The 22,006-nt window shown below is 43.8% G+C and overlaps 1 protein-coding gene across 1 annotated transcript in view; it reads right to left on the reverse strand.

The window, feature by feature from the left end:
- TFCP2L1 (transcription factor CP2 like 1) overlaps window positions 1-22,006 on the reverse strand; it is a 56,312-nt gene that overhangs the window by 28,684 nt on the left and 5,622 nt on the right. The window contains exon 2 of the mRNA XM_053287537.1: window positions 13,848-13,999. Within this exon, the coding sequence (XP_053143512.1) occupies window positions 13,848-13,999 (152 nt within the window). The remainder of the gene's footprint in view (window positions 1-13,847; window positions 14,000-22,006) is intronic.

Genomic DNA, 22,006 nt, shown 5'->3' on the forward strand with positions numbered 1-22,006 from the left:
GCAGCGCCTCTAAAACTCTGCTTACTACATGGCAGTACCTTATTATTCCCTCTCATATACTCCGAAGGGTCAAGTGGTAAGTTTTCAGCTAGCTGCTAAGTAGCAAGTTATTCTACACTGGAGGAACACTACAGCAGAAGCCACCATAGGGTACATTCAAACAAACACATGACCATAGATTTACATCTGAAATGGCCTCTGCCTTTGTGCACTGCTATCGAATTCTTAGAGTGAGTTATTGGGAGGGCAATCCCTGGAGCAATGAACATTTATATAGTACAGTACTTCTAAGCAAGCTGTAATTTATGCAATGCTGTGTTCTTGAGCTCTCCTCTCTCTCTCTCTCTCTCTCTCTCTCTCCTTTTAAAGAGGGTAGTAAAAAAAAACCACATACACACACGACACACACCTAAGTTCCACAATGTTCCTAGATTATACAATGTAAAACAATTTCACCTTTCTTGAAAAAAAAGTTTATTAGCCTTTTGCATTTAGTAGGCTATTTTCTCTGGCAATTAAAGGCCCATAAACATAACAGCACAACAGCAGAATGTTTAGGGCAAAAGAGCTGCCTGCTGACAATCTAGAAATAAGTCAAATATTTGAAAGCCATGTCTTAATAGCAAAAAAGCATTATTAGCCTACTTCAGTTGCTGACAGCAATGAAAGCAGCAGTGACTGGAACATCAGAGCTATGGCCAGCACATGTTTCAAGTGGGCTCTAGACTATGAAAGCTTATGCCACAGCAATTTTTTTTACTTTGAGGACTCTTGGTTGTACAACAGACTAACCACCAAGGATACTTGGTTGTACAACAGACTAACACAGCACCCCTGATGGAATAAATTACTATAGCTATCCTCTGCCTTGCCCCAAGGCAGGAAGAAAGAGTAGTGGCTATCCCAAGGTCCCTTGCAATAAGAAAGGTGAGCACAATGTGCCTTTCAAAGGACTCTATCCAATTATCATTGCCCAGGAAAACAGAAATAGCAGGAAACCCAAACTATTTGTATGCTTTCAAGCATCTTGGTGCACAGCACAAATGGGGGGCTTGGCCCACATAGTTGGCCTTGCTCATGGAGTGGGAGCACAGGGGGTTTGGGGGCGGGGGCTGATAAGCATCCCAGGGATCCCAAGTGGTGCTGGGTTGGGGCTTTCTCTCTCTCCCCCACACACACTTTTTGGCTGTTGCATTTTCCCCACCACCACCCTTTTGTCTTTATTTTCCTGATTGGGAGGAGGGCTGGTCTTTTAGTAGCTGGGTGAATTGTTGGGAGGAGTGCTGGTTTTGTAGTAGCAAGCTTGAACTGCTGACCAGGGCCAGCCCTGGTATGTAGTTGGATGGGTGACTCTGCGTGTGTGTGTGTGTGTGTGTGTGTGTGTATGTGTGTATATATATATATATATATATATATATATATATATATATATATATACACACACACACACACACACACACACACACACACACACACACACACACACATTTTATATCCCGCTCTTCCTCCAAGGAGCCCAGAGCGGTGTACTGCATACTTAGGTTTCTCCTCACAACAACCCTGTGAAGTAGGTTAGGCTGAGAGAGAAGTGACTGGCCCAGAGTCACCCAGCAAGTCTCATGGCTGAATGGGGATTTGAACTCGGGTCTCCCCGCTCCTTAGTCCAGCACTCTAGCCACATTATCGGCTTTCCACTTGCCCACCAGCTGCATTTAGGGTGGTAATGACCCAACCACCCCATTTTTATTAAGGGTGGCATGGTCCCACAAAAGGCACAAGGCAAGAAAGGAGGGTGGCCGGTCTGCCACCCACCCCCGCTCCAGACTCCCCCTCCACAGCTCTCCTGACGATGACGACAGCGACCTTGGGCAGATTAGGGCACTCATTGCACATTCAGAAGCCCCGGAGAGGGCCAAGGGCACACCCCTCTCAGGCCCTGATGCTGGCGGTCCTTCTGGAGTCCCATCTCCCCCCTAGGAGGGACACAAGGTGTTCTAAGAGGGCTAAGCTTGATTATTCAGCCTCTCTCAGGCAGAGTGGCATGGCTGAAGAATACAACAGCGGGCCTACTCAATCACCAGTTGATTTGACACAGGCCAAGGATACTGCAGCTCTGAGGCCGCTGGTGCCTGGTGGGGAAGCACCAGACATTGGAATGGGTGAGTCACATGGGACGGGGGTGTATAGCCACAGGGCATGTATGGATTCTACCCCTCTGCTCCCCAGGTGTACTGGCCTTGCCATGCAGCTACCCCTTGAATTATCTTGCATGCCAGTGGGGCTTTGCCTCTAGGCGATCACCTGGTGAACTTGGTGAAGGAACACATATGGTGAGAGGATTACGTGGATGTGTTTCAGTTGCTCTTCAGAGAGCCGGAACCCATCCCTAGAGAATAGGAGGGAAAGAGGGAACATGAAAAGTCCAAACAGAAGCCCATAGAACACAATTGGTCTAACTAGCTATCCTCCTTCACCGTCTACATGGGTGTAATTAGGCCTGCCCTGGTGAAATATTTTTGCATTATCCACAGAGAGTACATGGATTTTGTAGATAACACTTGGCAGAGGAATGACCAGCCATTCCACATGAGATCAGCCCTTGACCCCACGTTTCCTTGGGACAGAAAGCACCAAGAATTGTGGCTGCAGCTTATGACCCCATCCACACCGATGCAGGGTGAGTGGTCTGCCAGTGGCCACATCATTTTCAAGACCTCAGCAGCGCCGGTGGAAGTGCCTGGCATTGCACAAAGACTTCAAAACCCGCTCCTTTGTTGTGAGTTGTTGTGGCAGATGGTGCACCTGTTCCCCTTGCAGATTCTGTCACGAGTGTGAATTTTGTGGAGGCAAGCACACTAGCACCAGCTGCCCCAAGGGTAGAGGATTTAGAGGGGAACACAGGACATGAGACAGGTAGGTAAGAGGCAGGGCAGTTCCACCTCAGTGGTTCTGGAAAAGGGTCCCCGCCCAATTAGATTGCCAGCACTGGCATGCTTGCTGGAGAATTATCCACTTCACGGGCAGGCGGATTAGCAGGTTTTAGGGACCATTTTCAGATTCTGTGTTCCTTTCCTAGGGTTCATATGGAATCACAGTACCAGCGGTCAATCATCAGGATGGAGGAGGTAGTCACCGGAAAAATCCTTAAGGAGGTTGAGTTGGGTAGGGTTTGGGGGGGGGGGCCTTCGTGTCCTTCCTCTTGCCATTTCACCATTGGGTGTGGTCTCCAAGAAGACCTTTAGGGAATTTAGACTCATCCACCACCTTTCTTTTCCTAAGGGTTCCTCAGTCAATGATGGTATACCAGCTCAGTTATGTTTGGTTCAGTATACTTCATTTGATGAGGTGGTCCTGGTGCTTTCTTGGCAAAATGCGATATTGAATCTGCATTTCAACTGTTGCCTGTCCTTCCCATGGATTTTGACCTGCTTGGTGTTTTTTTAAATATTTCAGGAGTTTTATTTCATTGATTTGATTCTTCCCCTGGGCTGTTCCATTTCATGTTTGGCATTTGGCATTTAGCTACATGCTGGAGTAGGCAGTCAAGTGACACATGGAAGTGCAGACCACAGTCTGTTCCCTCTATGATTTTCATTTGTTGGACCTGGTGATTCTGACCTATGCATCCATCTGTTGGATGGTTTCTGCAGTCTGTGTCTGGAGCGGGGTGTAATGTTGGAACAAGCCAAGACAGAGGGGACAACTTCTAGACCCAATTTCTTTGTCATTGAACTGGATACGGTGGCCAGTTGTTCTTGGCTCCCTCAGGACAAATTAAATTTATTATATTTATTTATTAATTATATACAACCAATTGGCTGGGTGTTTAGCAGCTTGAAAAGTTACCCTTCAGCAATTGAGGTGTCATGGGTGATTGTGCCAGGGAGGACTTTCTTCAGTGACTCTATGACACCATGAGGGGCCTATGTGAGCCACACCATAGATCGAGGGTTTCTGTTGCTATGAACATGGTTGTGGAGCTTTTGTCTTCATTTCTACATTCTTTCGAAAGGGTTTCCTTTCTGATGCAGCTATTCATTCTGATGCAGCTAGCAGTTTCTGCCCTGGGGTATATTTCAAGGGCCACCTCCAGCCAACCCCTGCTAACTAAGCAAAGAAGCATCTTTCAAAGTGGTGATTCTCTTATATTTAGCAGGGGGAGAGCAACTGGCCCTATCCAGCCCCAGCACAGCATCTCTCCAGTGACTGTTGCTGGTATGTGCCTTATGTTTCTTTTTATCTTGTAAGACCTGTGGGGACAGGGGACCATCTTCTTTATGTATTATTTATTTTTCTGTGTAAACAACTTTGAGAACTTTGGTTGACAAGCAGTATATAAATATTGTAGTAGTAGCCACAGAGGCACGATGCCTCTCAAAACCAGTTGCAGGGGAGCAACAACAAGAGAGAGGGCATGCCCTCACCTCTTGCCTGTGGGCTCCCCCGAGGCATCGGGGGGGCCACTGTGTGAAACAGGATGCTGGACTAGGCAGGCCCCAGCAGGGCTGTTCTTATGTAAGGATCATTGGTGTTTTGGATGCTGGCCTGCTGTGTGGGTGGAGAGCGGGGTTAACAGGGACATGACATTCCTGGAACATTTTCCTACAGTATTATTATTATTATTTATTTTTACATTTATATCCCACTCTTCCTCCAAGGAGACCAGAGCGGTGTACTACATATTTGAGTTTCTCTTTCACAACAACCCTGTGAAGTAGGTTAGGCTGAGAGAGAAGTGACTGGCCCAGAGTCACCCAGCTACAGTGAGGGAAATAAGTATTTGATCCTCTGCTGATTTTGTCCGTTTGCCCTCTGACACAGAAATGACCAGGCTATAATTGGAATAGTAGGTTTATTGTAGCTGTGAGAGACAGAATAACAACAAACAAACCCTCAAAAGCCCAGTGCCCAAAAGTCAGCGATGGATTTGCATTGTAGTGAGGGAAATAAGTATTCGATCCCTTCACAAAAGATGTCTTAGTACTTGGTGGAAAAACCCTTGTTGGCAATCACAGAGGTCAGACGTTTCTTGTAGTTGGCCACCAGGTTTGCACACAACCCAATAGGGATGTTGTCCCACTCCGCTTTGCAGATCCTCTCCAAGTCAGAAAGGTTTTGAGGCTGATGTTTGGCAACCCAAACCTTCAGCTCCCTCCACAGATTTTCTATGGGATTAAGGTCTGGAGACTGGCCGGGCCACTCCAGGACCTTCATGTGCTTCTTCTTGAGCCACTCCTTTGTTGCCTTGGCTGTGTGTTTTGGGTCATTGTCATGCTGGAATACCCATCCACGACCCATTCTCAATACCCTGGCTGAGGGAAGGAGGTGCTCACCCAAGATCTGATGGTACATGGTCCCGTCCATCGTCCCTTCGATGCGGTGAAGGTGTCCTGTCCCCTTAGCAGAAAAACACCCCCAAAGCATAATGTGTCCACCTCCATGTTTGACGGTGGGGATGGTGTTCTTGGGCTCATAGGCAGCATTCCTCCTCCTCCACACACGGCGAGTTGAGTTGATGCCAAAGAGCTCAATTTTGGTCTCATCTGACCACAACACTTTCGCCCAGTTCTCCTCTGGATCATTCAGATGTGCATTGGCAAACTGCAGACAGGCCTGTACATGTGCTGCCTTGAGCAGGGGGACCTTGCGGGCACTGCAAGATTTCAGTCCTTTACGGCGTAGTGTGTTACCAATTGTTTTCTTGGTGCTTATGGTTCCAGCTGCCCTGAGATCATTGACAAGTTCCCCCCGTGTAGTTCTGGGCTGCTTTGTCACCATTCTCATGATCATTGCAACTCCACGAGGTGAGATCTTGCATGGAGCCCCAGACTGAGGGAGATTGACAGTTATTTTGTGTTTCTTCCATTTGCGAGTTATCGTGCCAACTGTAGTCACCTTCTCACCAAGCTGCTTGGCGATAGTCTTGTAGCCCAGTCCAGCCTTGTGCAGGTCTACAACCTTGTCCCTGACATCCTTCGACAGATCATTGGTCTTGGGCATGGTGGTGAGTTTGGAAGCTGAGTGATTGCTTGCTTCTATGGACAGGTGTCTTTTATAGAGGTACTGTAACAAGCTGGGATTAGGAGCACTCCCTTACAGAGGGTGTTCCTCATCTCAGCTCGTTACCTGCATATAGTGAAAAGACACCTGGGAGCCTGAAATCTTGCTGGTTGATAGGGGATCGAATACTTATTTCCCTCACTACAATGCAAATCCATCGCTGACTTTTGGGCACTGGGCTTTTGAGGGTTTGTTTGTTGTTATTCTGTCTCTCACAGCTACAATAAACCTACCATTCCAATTATAGTCATTTCTGTGTCAGAGGGCAAACAGACAAAATCAGCAGGGGATCAAATACTTATTTCCCTCAGTGTAGTTTCATGGCTGAATGGGGATTTGAACTCGGGTCTCCCCAGTCCTAATCCAGCAGTTCATATTTGCGTGGGCCTCCTATCCAGTTCCGCCTTGCATTTCTGGTGTGTCAGCCAGGCCACTGTCCAGGTCATCAACAACCAGATTTCCAGGTTCCCCAGGGTGATGTGCTTTGTTTGGGTTTTGTCCTGCAATGCCTTTGCCACAACATTTTGTTTGTGGCTAGGGACGTGCCTGGGGTACACAATGGCATCACAGATGCGCTGTCTTGGTTCCAGGTGGAGCGCTTCCATCAACTTGCCCCGGACATCATGCCACCCTGATTTTGGACTCTTGGCGTCTAGTGGCTCAGGAAGCCACTACAAGGATAGCATATGCTAAGTACTTCCCTGGCCCCAACTACAAAGATAGCATATGATAAGTTCAGGTCCTTCCAGGTGTTTAGCAATAGCAAGCAGATAGGCCTAGATAATCAGTGGTCCATACCTCCAGAACACCTTAGGCAGTATCTGGTGCACCTGGGACCTCATGGCCTTTTCTCGGGTGCCCTGGCAGGTCACCTCGCGGTGCTAGCTTTCCACACAAAGGTGCAGGGTTTGCACAACAGCACAGGTGACTTTAGAGTGCACAGGAGGCTTGAGGGGTGGGGCACAGTGCACCCTCATCAGCCTTTAACACCTATGGTGGTTGTGGATGTGGTACACCTTTTTCCTTCCTTGTGTAACTCTCCTTATGAGACTATGCTCTTTCAGGCTGCAGTTGCTGTGGCTTTTTTTGGCACCTTGAGGGTGCCGGAATTGTTTCCTTGGGACCAGTTTCCATGGGGCTGCTTCCTCCAATCTGTAGAAGCAGCAACTTTCTGAAAGGCTCAGGCTCAGGCGATGCTCTTCACAGATGCCTAACATGAGGTCGGCTAGGAAAGGCAAGGGGGTTGTCTGGAGCCAAGGTGTGTAACCCATGGCATTTTAGGACAGGCTCGCACTGTTGGTAGTGAGGCCATAGATACTGCACTGTAGGGGATGGAGAGCCAATCCTCATCAGCTTAAGATTATCAACAAAGTTGTGACCCTTTAATACCAGTTAAGTTTGTCTCATGTCTTTGTTGTCTGGGCGCAAAGCTACTAATGTGAAATGTGAATGCATCCTGTGAAAGTAAATACATAGTGCTAGAGATAGCTACCACCCTGTGATGAAAAAGCTGAAATACTTGTCCCCAAGTATTAAATAACTTGGGGACAGCATTTAAGAGATTCCCCTCCCCTCCAGCAGCTTCTTTTTCTTAGGGTTGCTCTCTAGGGGTTCACTTTTTGTCTGACATTGGTAGTGAACAATTATTTCTAGTCACCCCCCCACACACACACCAACTCATCTCATCTAACTAGGACTTTTGGCAACAGGAAAGTGACTCATGCCTGTTGAGGACTGTATTATTCCTTTATTGGGTAAACAGAGTCCTTTGCTAAGCAGGGTCTACCCTGGTTTAAATTTAAATGGGAGACTACATGTGAGCACTGTAAGATATTCCCCTGAGGGAATGGGGCTGCTCTGGGAAGAACATCTGCATGCTTGTATTCAGAAGGTTCCAAGTTCCCACCCTGGCATCTCTAAGACACAGCTGAGAGAGACTCCTGCCTGAAATCCTGGATAAGCTGTTGCCAGTCTGGGTAGACAATACTGAGCTCGATGGACTAATGGTCTGACTCAGTAAAAGGCAGCTTCATATGTTCCTCTAAGAGGGGTGAAATCTCCAGACTTCTATGCTAGTGCAGGATTCCCCACATTACTTCCAGAAGCCTTCTTTTGTTGCCATTTAAGACAGTAAAGTTATATTTTGTGATCTCTTATTCTAAAGTTACAATAGTTTGGCACATACAAGGACTTTGAGAGAGAAGGGAAAGGGATGGAATCCACTTTGTGCCAGGCTGTGCAGATATTCTGAAGAAGCAATAACACGGATTCTCACCACTCACAATGCTTGGCATCAAGTATGACCTCCATTACTTGAGGGGGGGGGAGAAGAGATGGTTCACTCAATTTGTGCTAGGCTAGAGGAGAGCTGGTCTTGTGGTAGCAACCATGACTTGTCCCCTTAGCTAAGCAGGGTCTGCCCTGGTTGCATATGAATGGGAGACTTGATATGTGAGCACTGCAAGATATTCCCCTTCAGGGGATGGAGACGCTTTGGGAAGAGCATCTAGGTTCCACGTTCCCTCCCTGGCTTCTCCAAGATAGGACTGAGAGAGATTCCTGCCTGCAACCTTGGAGAAGCTGCCTCCAGTCTGTGAAGACAATACTGGGCTAGATAGACCAATGGTCTGACTCAGTACATGGCAGTTTCCTATGTTCCTAAGACACTCAAAAAAGTGTCTAAACAGGCTGGAGGCTAACCCCCCCCCCCCGAGTCATCCATATGTACTAGAGAACTTGCAGGATGGACAGAATCTGTCCCAATTGATAAGAGAGTATAGGCTCCTTTCTCCTCAGGAGTCTTTCCTCTCAGTGATGTGCAGAGAACCGGGAGGGTTTGAAGGGATCTCAAATTATGCAGGCTGTTATTTATCAATGTGCTTTATCTAAATGAGCTCCTGCTTTGCTAGTTTTTAAAAAAACAGCATTATCTATTACACAGCATCTTTAAAAACAGACAGAGAAATTTATTATAGATACTTCCAGTCTCAATAACACAAGTGTCCCTTAAAAAGCAGAAGCTCTTTACAGACGACTCAAAAAACCTTTTGTTCTAGAGTTCTCAAAAACAATTATTTCTTTGTAGTAGCTTGGGGCTTAAATCTTCATTCAGTCACTTCCCAAAATAAACAGGCAGAGTCTGTTTAAATATCCCTCCCACCAAAAATAAATAAATTACAAATTGCCTTTCCAAAGTAATTAGTAAAGAAATATCTTAAAATAAGTCCTAGGACTTTTCGCTATAGGGAACCCTTAATTGTATCACAACTGCAAACTATACAATTCTGTTATGCAAGAGTTGAGGACTCAAAATAATGTTGTTTTGGGGTGTTTTGTTTTGTTTTTTAATTATTTGAAAACTCAGTCCAGGCCAAATTGCATGAATGCACATATAATCTGTTATGTTATGCTAGAATATGGATATGGACACACATGCAATAGAAAGTAATGCAAAACTGACTGAGGGTGTCCACAATCATACACATATCTGTGGGCGTGAACCAAATGTGGATCTCACTATCCATACTGCATGATTTCAAAACTGCACGCGCATTCACATTTACATTCTGGAGCTCCAAGTCACCCATAGACTCCATAAGCAATTGGAGCTGGAAGGGCTCAGCTAATAGGACTGCATGCCTCAGGGAAGGTGGTTGGCCTGCTACTAAATGGGTCATTATGTCCCTTTCAACTTCACAGTTCTGTTCCCCTGGGGTGAGGTTTCTTACTATGTGCAGAATTCAGAAAAGTTCAAAGCCAAAAAGGAAGGTTAAAAACAGTTCTTTGCTTGCAGGGCAATGGCTCAGCATATTTCAACTGCAGAAAAATGGACCTATTCACTTGCCCAGAGTTGGCTTGCCCTTCAAGTTTTATGGGGATAAAAGACAGCAGTAGTTACTGCTTTCGGGATTCCAGAAAGGCAGCAGAATCTGGTGGGCAGAAACCCTTCATCAGGGGCAGGCACAGCACTCAAGTGGATGAGGAGTCTGGAGTGGCTCAGACAAGGGTGCCCTGGGGTTTTCTTTAGACACAACTCTGCTACCATGATCAGTTTTCATTTGCTCATTTTGGTATAGACAGAGGCAATTCATATCAAATGAAAAGAGGCTGAAGCCGAGGAAGTTAGTACATGCAAAAAGGAGATTAAAGGAGGATGCAATTATAATTTTATTATATCATAGTCAAGTCCAAAGATACAAGAGAACACTTTTTGCTCCTATAACATTGGGGGGTGGGGGCAGATGTGTGGAGATAGGACACAAATGGTCTAAAGTACAAAATGCACATGATTTTTTATTTTGCCTAGTCATAGAAGTTTGGTTGATTGTTACGAAAAATTTCCCAAGTGCAAGTAAAATGATTCATGGAGTGGAAATTTACTCAGAAGTTTTATAGGAAAGCATAGATTAGTATCTATCCGGGACGATGCAGATTTACTGAATCATAGCTGAGGGTAGCGAGGTTGTATTTGATGACCTTTCAACTATTAAATTCTATAAAGTTCCAAAGTATGTATACCTGGCCAGTGCTTGAATAATGAGAAAGACATCAAAGCATCAACTCTTCTGGGTTATGGAATTCCAATCACAGATATTACATTTGTGATTTACAGAGAATTATATTTGTGCTGCTCAGGAATCAGAGCAGTGCTGGTATGCAATTCTCTTAAAGAGTATCTTTAAGATAATTTTAAGTACATACCAGAACTGCTCTGATTTTGCCACATCTTGTCACCACATTTTCAAAAATATCTGCAGTTCTGAAAAGTAAAACTTGCTTTATTAAAAAATGACTGCTGAAATTCATAGGCCAGATTCATACAATCCTAGAGCTGCTTCTATATGGTTCTCCCACATGTGGGTCTAGTAGTATTTGTGGAGAAGAACCATGTGGGTTGCATGAACAGTTGAGGGGGGTGCAGGTGTGGGGAGGAACTACATCATTCAACCAAGCCATGAGATTCTTCCCGACAAATATTTCCAGAGTAGCACATGGCCAGGCCATGGTCGAGTGGCTCCAACACTGCTCCAGTAACAGATACATCAGGTCGCAGGATTCTGCATGCTGGGATGGAAACAGGCCATAACGTTATTATATCTCCATACAGTTTGGCAACTAGGAGGCAGGGATTTGGGGGATGGTAGCACCTTTCCAACACCAGTTTACTGGGCAGTTAAAAGGAGGGAAATCCTGTGAAGCAGAGGCTGATGCTACAACTATCACTGCTGCCCTTAGCTGCATCTTTTGGGATATGGTACTCAATCTTTCCAAGTGGCAGAACAGTTGACAGTCCCGGAGGCCTTTTAAAGAAGCTTCCCACTCGAGTGTCCTATTCCATTTAACTTTGCTCTGCCCATTCCTGCCCTACAGAAACACCAGCCATTACAGCATTCATGTGATCAGAACACTGCACCAAGTCTCTACAAGCATTATGAGAAGAACTTTGGGTTCCAGACTTTTTGCCTATCGGGGATCCCAATAAAATAATTCTTTTCTGACCCTGTCAATTGGTGGCCAACACCTGTCCACAGAGTATTTAGGCAGTAGAACCAGCCATGGTAGGGCTATTTCCATGCTTACCATGTCACTCCAGAAAGCGTTTTTGGCTTTCTTCTACTACTACTACTCCTGCTTCATAGACAACTGAGCCCTTGCTTAAATGGCAAAATGGTGAGAAGTGGCTGCAAAAAAATATGCTACCCAGGAATGGAGGACGACAGGAAGTACAATTTCTCACAATTCTTTTCCTTATCTTCCTTTCCTCTTTTGATAGTGAGCGACATAAGTTGTTTTCATTTGGGGACCTGGAACATCCCATATTGGGGAAAGATGCAGCAATTCTATTTACTACATTGCACAAGAGCATGGACAGCAATCACAATTTTGACAGTTTCCTGCTCCTCTTGGATTACATTATTTCCAAACCAGTTTTTGGAATGGAAGTGTCAATATGAGGTTTTTAAAGCCCCCCAAACTTAAAAGTCACCAGCGAGTACTGGTTTGTAGAGATGCATGCATATAAGATTAAAACAGATACACAACTATGTGAAATGCAATAAACAGAAGAATTTCATGAAGCTGCTTCACTATTTCCCCTGTCCAGTCACACACCTATTAGAATGCTTAACAATTGAGTCATAACTTGGTGGTGACATTTCTCTGTAAAAACAGATTATGCCAAGTTCTGTCATATAAAAAGGCTGTGTCAAAACACAACCCCTAAATATTTTACCTTTGTATTCTAACCTTCCTTTAAGTAGCTCAGGGTGGTGTACATAGGAAAACACGATTTACCCTCCACTAACACAACTCTGAGTTAGATGAGGTCAAGAACAGAGGAGCCCTGCTCAATGCTTATTAATACATCTGAGGACATGGTAATTGAATACAGAGGGAATGGGATCTTGCTGGCTCATCACATCCCCATGCCAACATGCTCCATAGCCACACACACTCCTCTGGGTGCCATGTCTGCTTCTGCAGACAAATGCTGCACTTGGGGAGAACCAGGGGGCATGGCTACAAATGGCTCTGATACAGGGGACAAGGCTAGCTAGCGTGTTCCTGTATGGAACAGGAACTGAAATAGTGACTGAACAAGGCTCTCAGGACTTGCCAAATGCTACTCAGTGAGCTGTATGGCAAGCAAGAACCTGAACCCATATATTCCTATTCCAAGTTCACTTATCTACTACATGGCGCTTTTCAGTTCAGTAACTCAGACAGTTATATGAAAGTAGTTGGATTTGAAGAAACACAAACCAAAGACAGTCTATAAAACCTAACCATTTAGAAATCAGCTATTCGTTCCTTTTATTAAAGCAGACTATTTCAACATCTCCAAAGATGAAACTAATGAAGCACTGCACTCTCACTCTCTCTCTCTCTCTTGGGGGGAGCGGGGGGAGTCAATTCTTGACTTCCTAGGGAGCATTAACTTGTTTTCACTATGTCAAGATCCATCTCCATCTTCCTTATCAAGCCCAGGGTGGAGTACATGCTATTCCCATGGTCTCTCATACTTACACTAACCAGGTCCACATGCACTTGGCTTTGGACCAAGAAGGGGCTAAGAAATTTGATTGCCTCCCACGTGTTTGGCCTCTTTGGTTATGAAGGATGGTTTTAACTCTAGTTGGAAATGAGTAGTGTTGGGTAAATTTTCTCTTTTTGGCCTTTCCGTAGAGGATCTGTTTACTGCAGGAATTGAGCAAGCCAGGAAGTTAGTTAAGCAACATGTTTGAGACGTAGAAGTTCAACAAGAAGCTGCATGGATCAAGCATGGTTTATACTTAGAGAGTCAAGCTATCAATCTTAAACTTGCTAAGTATTTTGATGTGCTGCTTGCTCCTAAATTTAGACGAGCTCTCGCTCTAGCACGTTAAATGTTCTTCCCACAGCAGTATTGGAAGGCAGGTACAAGTGAGTTCCGCTATCTTTACGACTTTGCCCATGTGGTAAAGGGGTTATAGAATCCACCACGCATGTTATTCTTCATTGTTATTTTTATAGTGAACCCTGTTCAAGACTTATATCTCCTATGTTAGATAATCTGCCTGGACGGTCTGATGAGTTTTATTTAAATTATCTTTTAACTAATGTGGATAATGGTATTATCACTGGCATGGCCAGGTTTTGTTACATTATTTGTAAAATGCATACTGTTTTGTTGTAAATGTTTGCTGGTCAACAACCAAATAAACTTATCTCTCTTGATTGCCTCCCTTTGTCTGGAGAGCATTAGAAAGCAGTGATCCTTTGGCTAGTCAAGTGTGTGGTTGTCCTACCTTGGTTGAGATAGGTCAAGGTCTCTTCATGAAGCTTCACAGCAGGAGAAGTGGCTGCACAAAGCACATATTGAAATGGAGGGAGCTTTGCATCATTTTCAGGGGAAAGTTGAGGTTCTTCCTGCTTAAAAATTGGCACTGTGAGGACATCACTGGGGGGGAAAAATACAATAAATACCCAGTTAGTCAAGGAAAGCTCTTATTAGAATAAAGAATTAGTAGTACCAGAGCAGGTTTGAACTGATCATAGTTCTGCATAACCTATTATCTGTGCTATGTCCAGATTATGAGACAACTAAGAACACCCAATACAAGCATGCTGTGATTCATACTGAATGTATATAGGACCAACTGCTTTGAGTACTATGTGCAAATAACCCCACTAACTGGGGGTGGTAAAGTAAAGGTGTTGTAAAGTAAGGGTTTGTAAAGTAAAGTAAAGTGTGCCATCAAGTCGATTTTGACTCCTGGAGTCCACAGAGCCCTGTAGTTTTCTTTGGCAGAATACAGGAGGGGTTTACCATTGCCTACTAGTGGTGGTAAAATCTCAAGCTTAGCATCACTATATTTCATCTATTTGCACCAGATTCTGAAGACATACTTTAGATCACCTTCACTCCTATTTCTATATCAAGCAACATAGGAATGTGTATTCACATATACACACAGACCACGGAGATGGAGGGAAAAGGAAATAGGACTTTAAGTAGGACTTTTACAGCTTTAAAGTCTGTCCTTTGTAAACAGGAGTTTAAACAATACTTTGCTGGGAAATTGTCTTTTTACAGCTAAGAACTGCAGGAGAAATTCAGCTAAATAAAGGGCAAAGACTTTTTCTGAAAACCTTTCCCAAACACACAATTCAGTCTATTCAGTTGTCCTTGACAACACTACACATCTCACCTTTTCCACCTAAAAGTAAGATCTTCCTCCTCCTATCTTCAACTGATCCTACCAGAAGTTACCCCTTCTGAAGTTACCCCTTAATTCCCAGTTCAAAGCAATTCACCTACTACCACATCCATCACCAGAAACTGTATTTAAAGATGTCTGTCACCAATAGTTCAGAGTTACCATTAAAAAGGTAAGAGTTTCTTCCAGCTTGAGCAAGAGCAATCAGCAGGCATTTTTTTTTCTTGTACATAAAGTTAACAACCTGGATTTCAATCAAATTGCTGCACTGCATGTTGTTAAGATGACTTTCGAATTTGCTTCCTATCAAAAATTTTATAGAGGCAAATACATACAAATATATTCAATAGGCATATCCAAGAGCTTTGACTAGAACAGGTATTAAAAAGTCAACTCAAAATTAAGTAATGCATTCCACATCTAAAAATCAAGATCTCAATGTTTTTGCTTTGTTCGGTAATAAATAAATTTAAGGAAGAACCGAATACAAGACTGGCATTAGATGAGCCAGTAGGGGAGATTAGCCACCAACAAGACAGCAATATAGTATACAGAAACTGCACCCTAAGTGACAAAAGCACATGTGTCAAGGAAAATATGGAAAGGAACGCCTTTTCCACTGGCTTCTCCAACCAAAGAGCTGTCCTAGACAGTTTACCAAGGTCATTGGATGATAAGGCCAGTCATAAAAACATAGGAAGCTGCCTTGTACCGAGTCAGGTCACTGGTCCACCTTCCTCAGTACTCTGTGTAAATAAGGTAAGTACAGTGGTAACTGACAACTGCAACAGTTGTTTGCTAACATGCACTGAGCTAGAAGAATTTTGTTAATTAACACTAGTGTGATAGGAACCCTCAATCCCAATTCAGACCCATGTGAATACAATCAAATGTCTTCCTTGACTGGTGCCTATCTTACATTTCTTACAGCTCTTTCAGGTTGTGAGCCCTTTGGGGACAGGGATCCATCTTATTATTTCTCTAATTAAACCGCTTTGGAAACTTTTGTTGAAAAGTGGTATATAAATATTTGTTGTTGCTGTTTCTATGTTGAAAAACAGGTATTAAAATAAAGTGGCTATCGGCAGCAAAGGAAGACATTTGTCTTCTGTGCACATTTCTATCCACAATCACATGGAACCTATTTATATTCCAGTTACGGAAGCAACTGCTTCATGATTTCATGCCATGCACACATATAAGCGTCAAGATAGGCTATCTAAGACATGGATTGGAAATTAGGTCAAGAAGATGTTTGCCCTGCTTCTGCACAGCTTAATCATTCACTTGTTGTTTTGCTTTCTCAACATCAGGGTGGGAGAGATGAGGGAGCCGGCTGAGCCCATTAAACAGAACATGCCTATAAGCATGTTAAGAGTCCTTAGCTGAAACTCTGCCATGTCATTTTATGGAGAAATAAAGCTAAAGGTCGCTTCAGCTGTAGCTTTAAGCTTTCCTGGTACTGTGTGTCCTGACTAAAAGGTCTTCACTGCATTCAGATGCTTTTAGCAACCTTGTGCCCAAACTACACGTGCAGCCCAGTCATGTGTAGTTTTACTCTCTGCCGTCTTTTCCTTAAAAAAAAAAAAAGTAGCCACAAAAGGACTGCAGTCTCCAGTAGAAAGCCAGTGTGGGGGGGAAGCAATTCCTATCCCTACTCCAGCAGTTTTCTAAGAACTGTTCCTCTCAGCAGCTTTTAGTAAGGGAAAAACATGCCAGAGGACGGAAGACCTTCCCCTGCCACCAGACTGTAGAAGCTCAATTTTGTTAAAAGAAAAAAACACCCTGGGAAAAGCTACATGTGGCTGAGCATCTGTGCACAGTTTGGCCTTTACAGTCACCATGATCATAGTCCTACTTGCCTTCCCTCAGATGACCAGAGCCCAATCAGGGCTCTGCCGCCTGCACATCCACACGAGACACATGGTGATCAGGAAGGGGGAAGGAAGCCAGGCCACCAGGTATCCCACAATCCACCACACAAGCAGCACAGTGCATAGGGGGCGTTCTGCACTGCCTGGCCGCTCTTCCCCCTGGCTTGGGCTCTACAATGAAGATGGCTGCCAGCAGCATGGCAACGCACACAGCTAGAAAGTGAGGTAGGGGGTGCACGCTTGACCTCCTCCCTCACTTTTAGTTTGAAATCTGAGGGCTACCCAGGGGAGGAGTGGTGGGATCAAGAACGAACCCAGGGGTTCTCACAACCAGTCCTACCTGGGTTTGTCCTGACCCACCCGGGTAGGGCTGGTTGTGAGAATGACCTCATTGTGTGTTCAGTCTCTATTCTCCTTTCCGACAACACATTAAAGGAAAAGGTTCTGGGCCAGACAATTACAAGCAAATAAGTTCTCTCTAGATGCTTAGATCAGAACCTGGGCACAGCACAACATCAGTAAAGAATGCCTAGAAGCAACTGCTCCATGTCTGCTTTTGGTTTTGTTGAGTTTTAGATTGCAAGCCCTTTGGGGACAGGGAATCATCTTTTTCCCCCCTCCGTAAGCCACTTGGAGGCCCCGTCCAGCCCCAGCACAGCATCCCTCCAGTGGCTGTTGCTGGTGTCTAACTTGTGTTTCTTTTTTAGATTGTGAGCCCTTATTTATTTATATCTATGTAAACCACTTTGGGAACTTTCGTTGGAAAGCATTATATAAATATTTGTCATATACAGCATCTCCCTCATAAAAGCAGGCTGCAAACCCATGTTGTCTTGTACCCTTCTCTCTCCTTTAAAATCCAGACTCGGGTCCATGGGAGATCTATTGGATGTATTGTTCACACTGGTCTTAAAGTTAGGGAATTTTGAATTCTCATATTGAATTATCAGAACATGATTCACAGCCTCAGCAAAATGTTGTTGTTGTTTTTTAAGTTAGGACCAACCAATGTTCACCACACAGGATCTGAGTTACACAGAACCTATCCTCAGATTGGATGAACAACACATTTCAACATAAACATTTATATTTTAAGCCCTGACGTGATGCTAATGCTGCTTGGTCTTGTCTTCAGCATTTTAAAGGGTCATTTCACACATTACACAGAAGCAAACCAGGATACTATGAAGTAGATATTACTCAACCAATCACAGCTCCCCAAAATGTGCATCTGTACAATACATGTGTTCATCATATTTGCACATTTAGATTTGTCTTATTTCATATATAACCTGCTTTTCAGTTCAAAGAGCCCCCAAGGAAACTACTAATTAGAGAATGAACTCTCTCTCTCAAGCAATGCACTCCTGCAACATCTTAAAAACAGCAGCAATCTATAATGTATGAAGCAGACTTGAGACTTAACACAAGTGGAGAAAGCCATCACAGTCCTCTACTCCAAGCTTATGCTGAAGTGAATGTGACTAGTGTTTCAGCCTTCATTTAGAGAAGGATATCTGGGCACTACATAGGGGCATACTGGGACAAAGAAGCAATGGAATTCACTGGAAAATACTAAAGCTACATTAGTCCTCTTTAAACTTCAGGGAGACTTTAGCAACTCCACATACATGCACCCTTTTCTTAGGAAAACATATTAGAATTGTGTTAGAGAATCTGTGCTCTAGGTTACCTGCTGGGTAGGTGGTATGAAAAGCCATATGCATGTTTTAAATAGGCACCCTGGCAGAGCAGCTAGATTAGCATGCCATAGGGCTAAAGCAGGGCTACACAACTTCAGCCTGCTAGCTGCTGTTGCACTACAACTCCCATCATCCCCAATGTTTGACTTCTGTGGCTAGGGAAGATGGGAGTTGTAGTGCAACAATATCTGGAGGGCTGAAGATGTATAGCCCTGGGCTAAAGAGACAAGATTATTCCAAGAGGGTGGGAGGTACCCCCCACACACCACTCCCACAGCAAACAGAGACAGTGTGATCCCCAAGAGCAGCAGAGCACCCTTCTACAGCCATTTTCTGTAGCCATTTTTACACCCTGCCTGTGACCATCACTTTGAGGCATTTCATTTGTTTGAGAACATTTTAGATGTGTAGCCCTGCTGCCACCTCACAAGGGCTGGATAAAGTTGCAAATAATATTGTGCAACACAAAATTACACAGTTCTCCATCCCAGATGCATCTGAAAGGAGGGGAGGCAGAACTCCGGAATACAGAACTGGCCCTTCCCCTCCCAAAGATGTCAGTTCAAAGTCTTAAACCCCGTTCTGCACAGCAGTACTAGTAGAAGTGCCTCAACACTCAAGACAGTTGCTTGAACCCTGGAGTATTCTCTCTAGCACACGCACATCAAGTCGCCAGTCTCCCGTCTACCTTCTCAGATCCTCAAAGACTTTTGCTAGTTAGCCCCACATAGTTTGTTCTGCAGTAGCACAGTTAGATGCTGATGGAGTCCACAGGTGCTGGAACCAAAGTAAGGCTTCAAATAGTGAGAATGAAGATATTTATATTTGCACAAACATCATACCACTGGTTAAATATATGTTGCACAATAAGTTTCACATAACTTTTAAAGAATCCGGAAAGTTATTTTTACAATCAAGTTTATGTCACAGTTCTAATTCCAAGGACCACCTAATGCTGTTTCTTTCAGTTTTGCCTCTATCTTCTCTCTCCTTTTTTTTTCTTGCTCAGATAGTAAACCTGTCAAAATTTATATTGTCAATATCATCAAGGTTTGCATTATTTGCAAAAGCATAGTCTCTGCAAATCTGTATGTAGCATTCAGGTGCACAATTACCTTGTGTTAAAAGCCATTTTTGCTTACTTAAATGTCACCCAGGTGACTTAAGTCCAAAGGAAGGAGTACATGTATAATTTTTGTGTACCAGCTCCAAAGACAAAACAGTAGTTAAGTCAATGTTTAATTTTCTGCCCTAGCCTGCAAAATCCAGCAGCTACAGTTGTCAGGTCCAAAACCGAGAACTCCTGCGCTTTTCAGAGTTGTAGAGAACTGAGAGTTTCACCAAGTGTGGCATTTCCCCACTGAAGAGCACCAGCAATGAGAGAAACTACAACTGGTAGACTAGTTCAGAGTAGTTTACATAAGACAATACACACTGCCTAAAGGCAGAGTCTGAACCCGGCAATGCTGCTCAAGCAGGTTAGAAGCAACAGCTACCATGGTAAGGCTCTGGGCTGCACTGGGAATAGATCTAGGCAATAGCATGAGTTTTACCCAAATACCAAAGTATGAGCCCTGTAAGAGCACAAAAATAGAGCCAGAAGAATCTGGCTAGTGCACACTATTCCCCTGCACTAAAAACCCATTCAAGTGTGCATTAGTAGTTCTGATCTATTGCCTTGACATGCAATCAGCTGCTAACGCACAACTGAAGCCATTGTACGTGCAATTTTCTGCCCTAACAAGGCTCCTCTGCTAATGAGTGGGGAAAACGCATCACCACAAAACCTATATCTAATGGTAACATCTCTGGATAGCAGATTTTATCTATAACCCACCTACACACATATTTTGACTCATGGGTTCCATATATACTATGGCAAAGCAAAAAATTCAGTGCCACTCCAATTATGTAAATGCACCACTTATTTAGCAGTGGATTGCAATTTTGCAGGTATAGCACATTAGGAGCACAAGAGAGGTTGCCATAATTATGTAGCTGCATGGCTTTCCCTAGCTCATGGCGATTAATTAGATTGTCCGGTAATCCAGACAAGCTCTAACATGTCACAGCTTGGTAAGGAACTCATAAATGCATGCCTTCATTCAACTGATCATGGAAAATAAGTGCCCCCAGCCATGTTTTAAGCTTTTACTGCCAGTGGGACCATTAGCTGTTTTAAAGACCAGATTGCCCATAGAGGTGAAGGGTAATGAGTGTCCCTTTCTCCACTATCCCTAAATGATTAAATGAGTCTCATGTCATGTGAAAGTCACTCTGTAATGATCCAAATGCAGCAAAACCACAACACACAAAGATACTTCGTGTGTCACACAACACACCTGCATGAAAAACAATGACATTTTTAAAACTCATGTTGAACCACTCATATAGAAGCCCGTTTTGTTCAGATTATAGTGTGCTGAAAACACAATGCAGAATAATCAAGGTGAAAGCATAGAAGAGGACCATGCCTCCAACTGTGTTTAGAGCACAGTTCTTAGTCAGAGGTTCAGACCTAGTGAGTTCAATTGCTTTCTAGTAAATGTGTGGGATTGCAGTCTTAGTGAAAAGGGCCAAGATACAGGGGGGAAAGGCCAAGATACAGTCCTTCCATCACTTCTCTCCTGAGCAGATGATGAGCACTGTTAGAACAAGTGTGCCATTTCTGCTTTTAAGGGAAGCAGCTGGAACAAAATCATTTCCTTAGTGAGGGTAAGAGTCACAATAGGGTTCTGTGGCCTTCACCTAGCTATATTCAAGACTACACTGTAAAGCAATAGGGTATTTTAAGAGTATTTGAGATACTGTGGTGTGTTATTTTATTCATTTTTAAAAAATTATGGCTTGTATCCAAGACCACACAGGTGGGGGGCTGATATCTTCCCAATGAGGACTTTTGTGCCCCTTTAAGGGTGGCTGATCCTCTGAAGCAAGGATCTGAAGCATCCTTTGACAGGGGTTGGATGATCCTCTGAAACAATATGGGACAGGGAACTGTAGCTAAAAAGGGGCAGGGGGAGCATGTTTCTACACACACAGGTGGATCTTTGGATCCAAACTTATATTTGTATCCCTGCCTTACCTCCACAGAGTTCAGGTAGTGTACATAAAGGTCAAGTTGTGCTGTCGTCAAGTCAGTGTCAACTCCTGGTGACTACAGAGCCATGTGATTTTCTTTGGTAGAGTACAGGAGTGGTTTACCATTGCCCCTTTTCTGCTGTTCACACAGCACCATATGGTAGTTTAGACAGAGATTGTGACTGGTCAAAATTTACCACAAAGTTATGAAACTGACTGGATGATTTGAACCAGTTCTCCCCAGGCTGTCCAACACAACCCATTTACCAGCAACTAACTAGAGCAACAGTGTCAACACATAAGTCACTCTGTAGCATACATATCCAATACACAGGTCCATTTACTAGTTCATAACAATAGGCACTCGAGACCGCAAACAAAACTTCTCTAGGTTTTACTACATCTGTCTGCAGGTGGAGCAGGGAGGATAAAAATCAATGATTTTTTAAAAATAAAAATAAATTGGATTTTTAAAATTTAAATCAGATTTTTTTAAAATTTAAATCAGACTTTTTAAAAATAAAATGCTTTTTGAGGAAAAATCTATCTAAAGATAATTTTCTATTTAAGATACATTACAGTCTAAAGG

This window comes from Hemicordylus capensis, chromosome 1, assembly GCF_027244095.1.
Source record: "Hemicordylus capensis ecotype Gifberg chromosome 1, rHemCap1.1.pri, whole genome shotgun sequence".
Lineage (NCBI taxonomy): Eukaryota > Metazoa > Chordata > Lepidosauria > Squamata > Cordylidae > Hemicordylus > Hemicordylus capensis.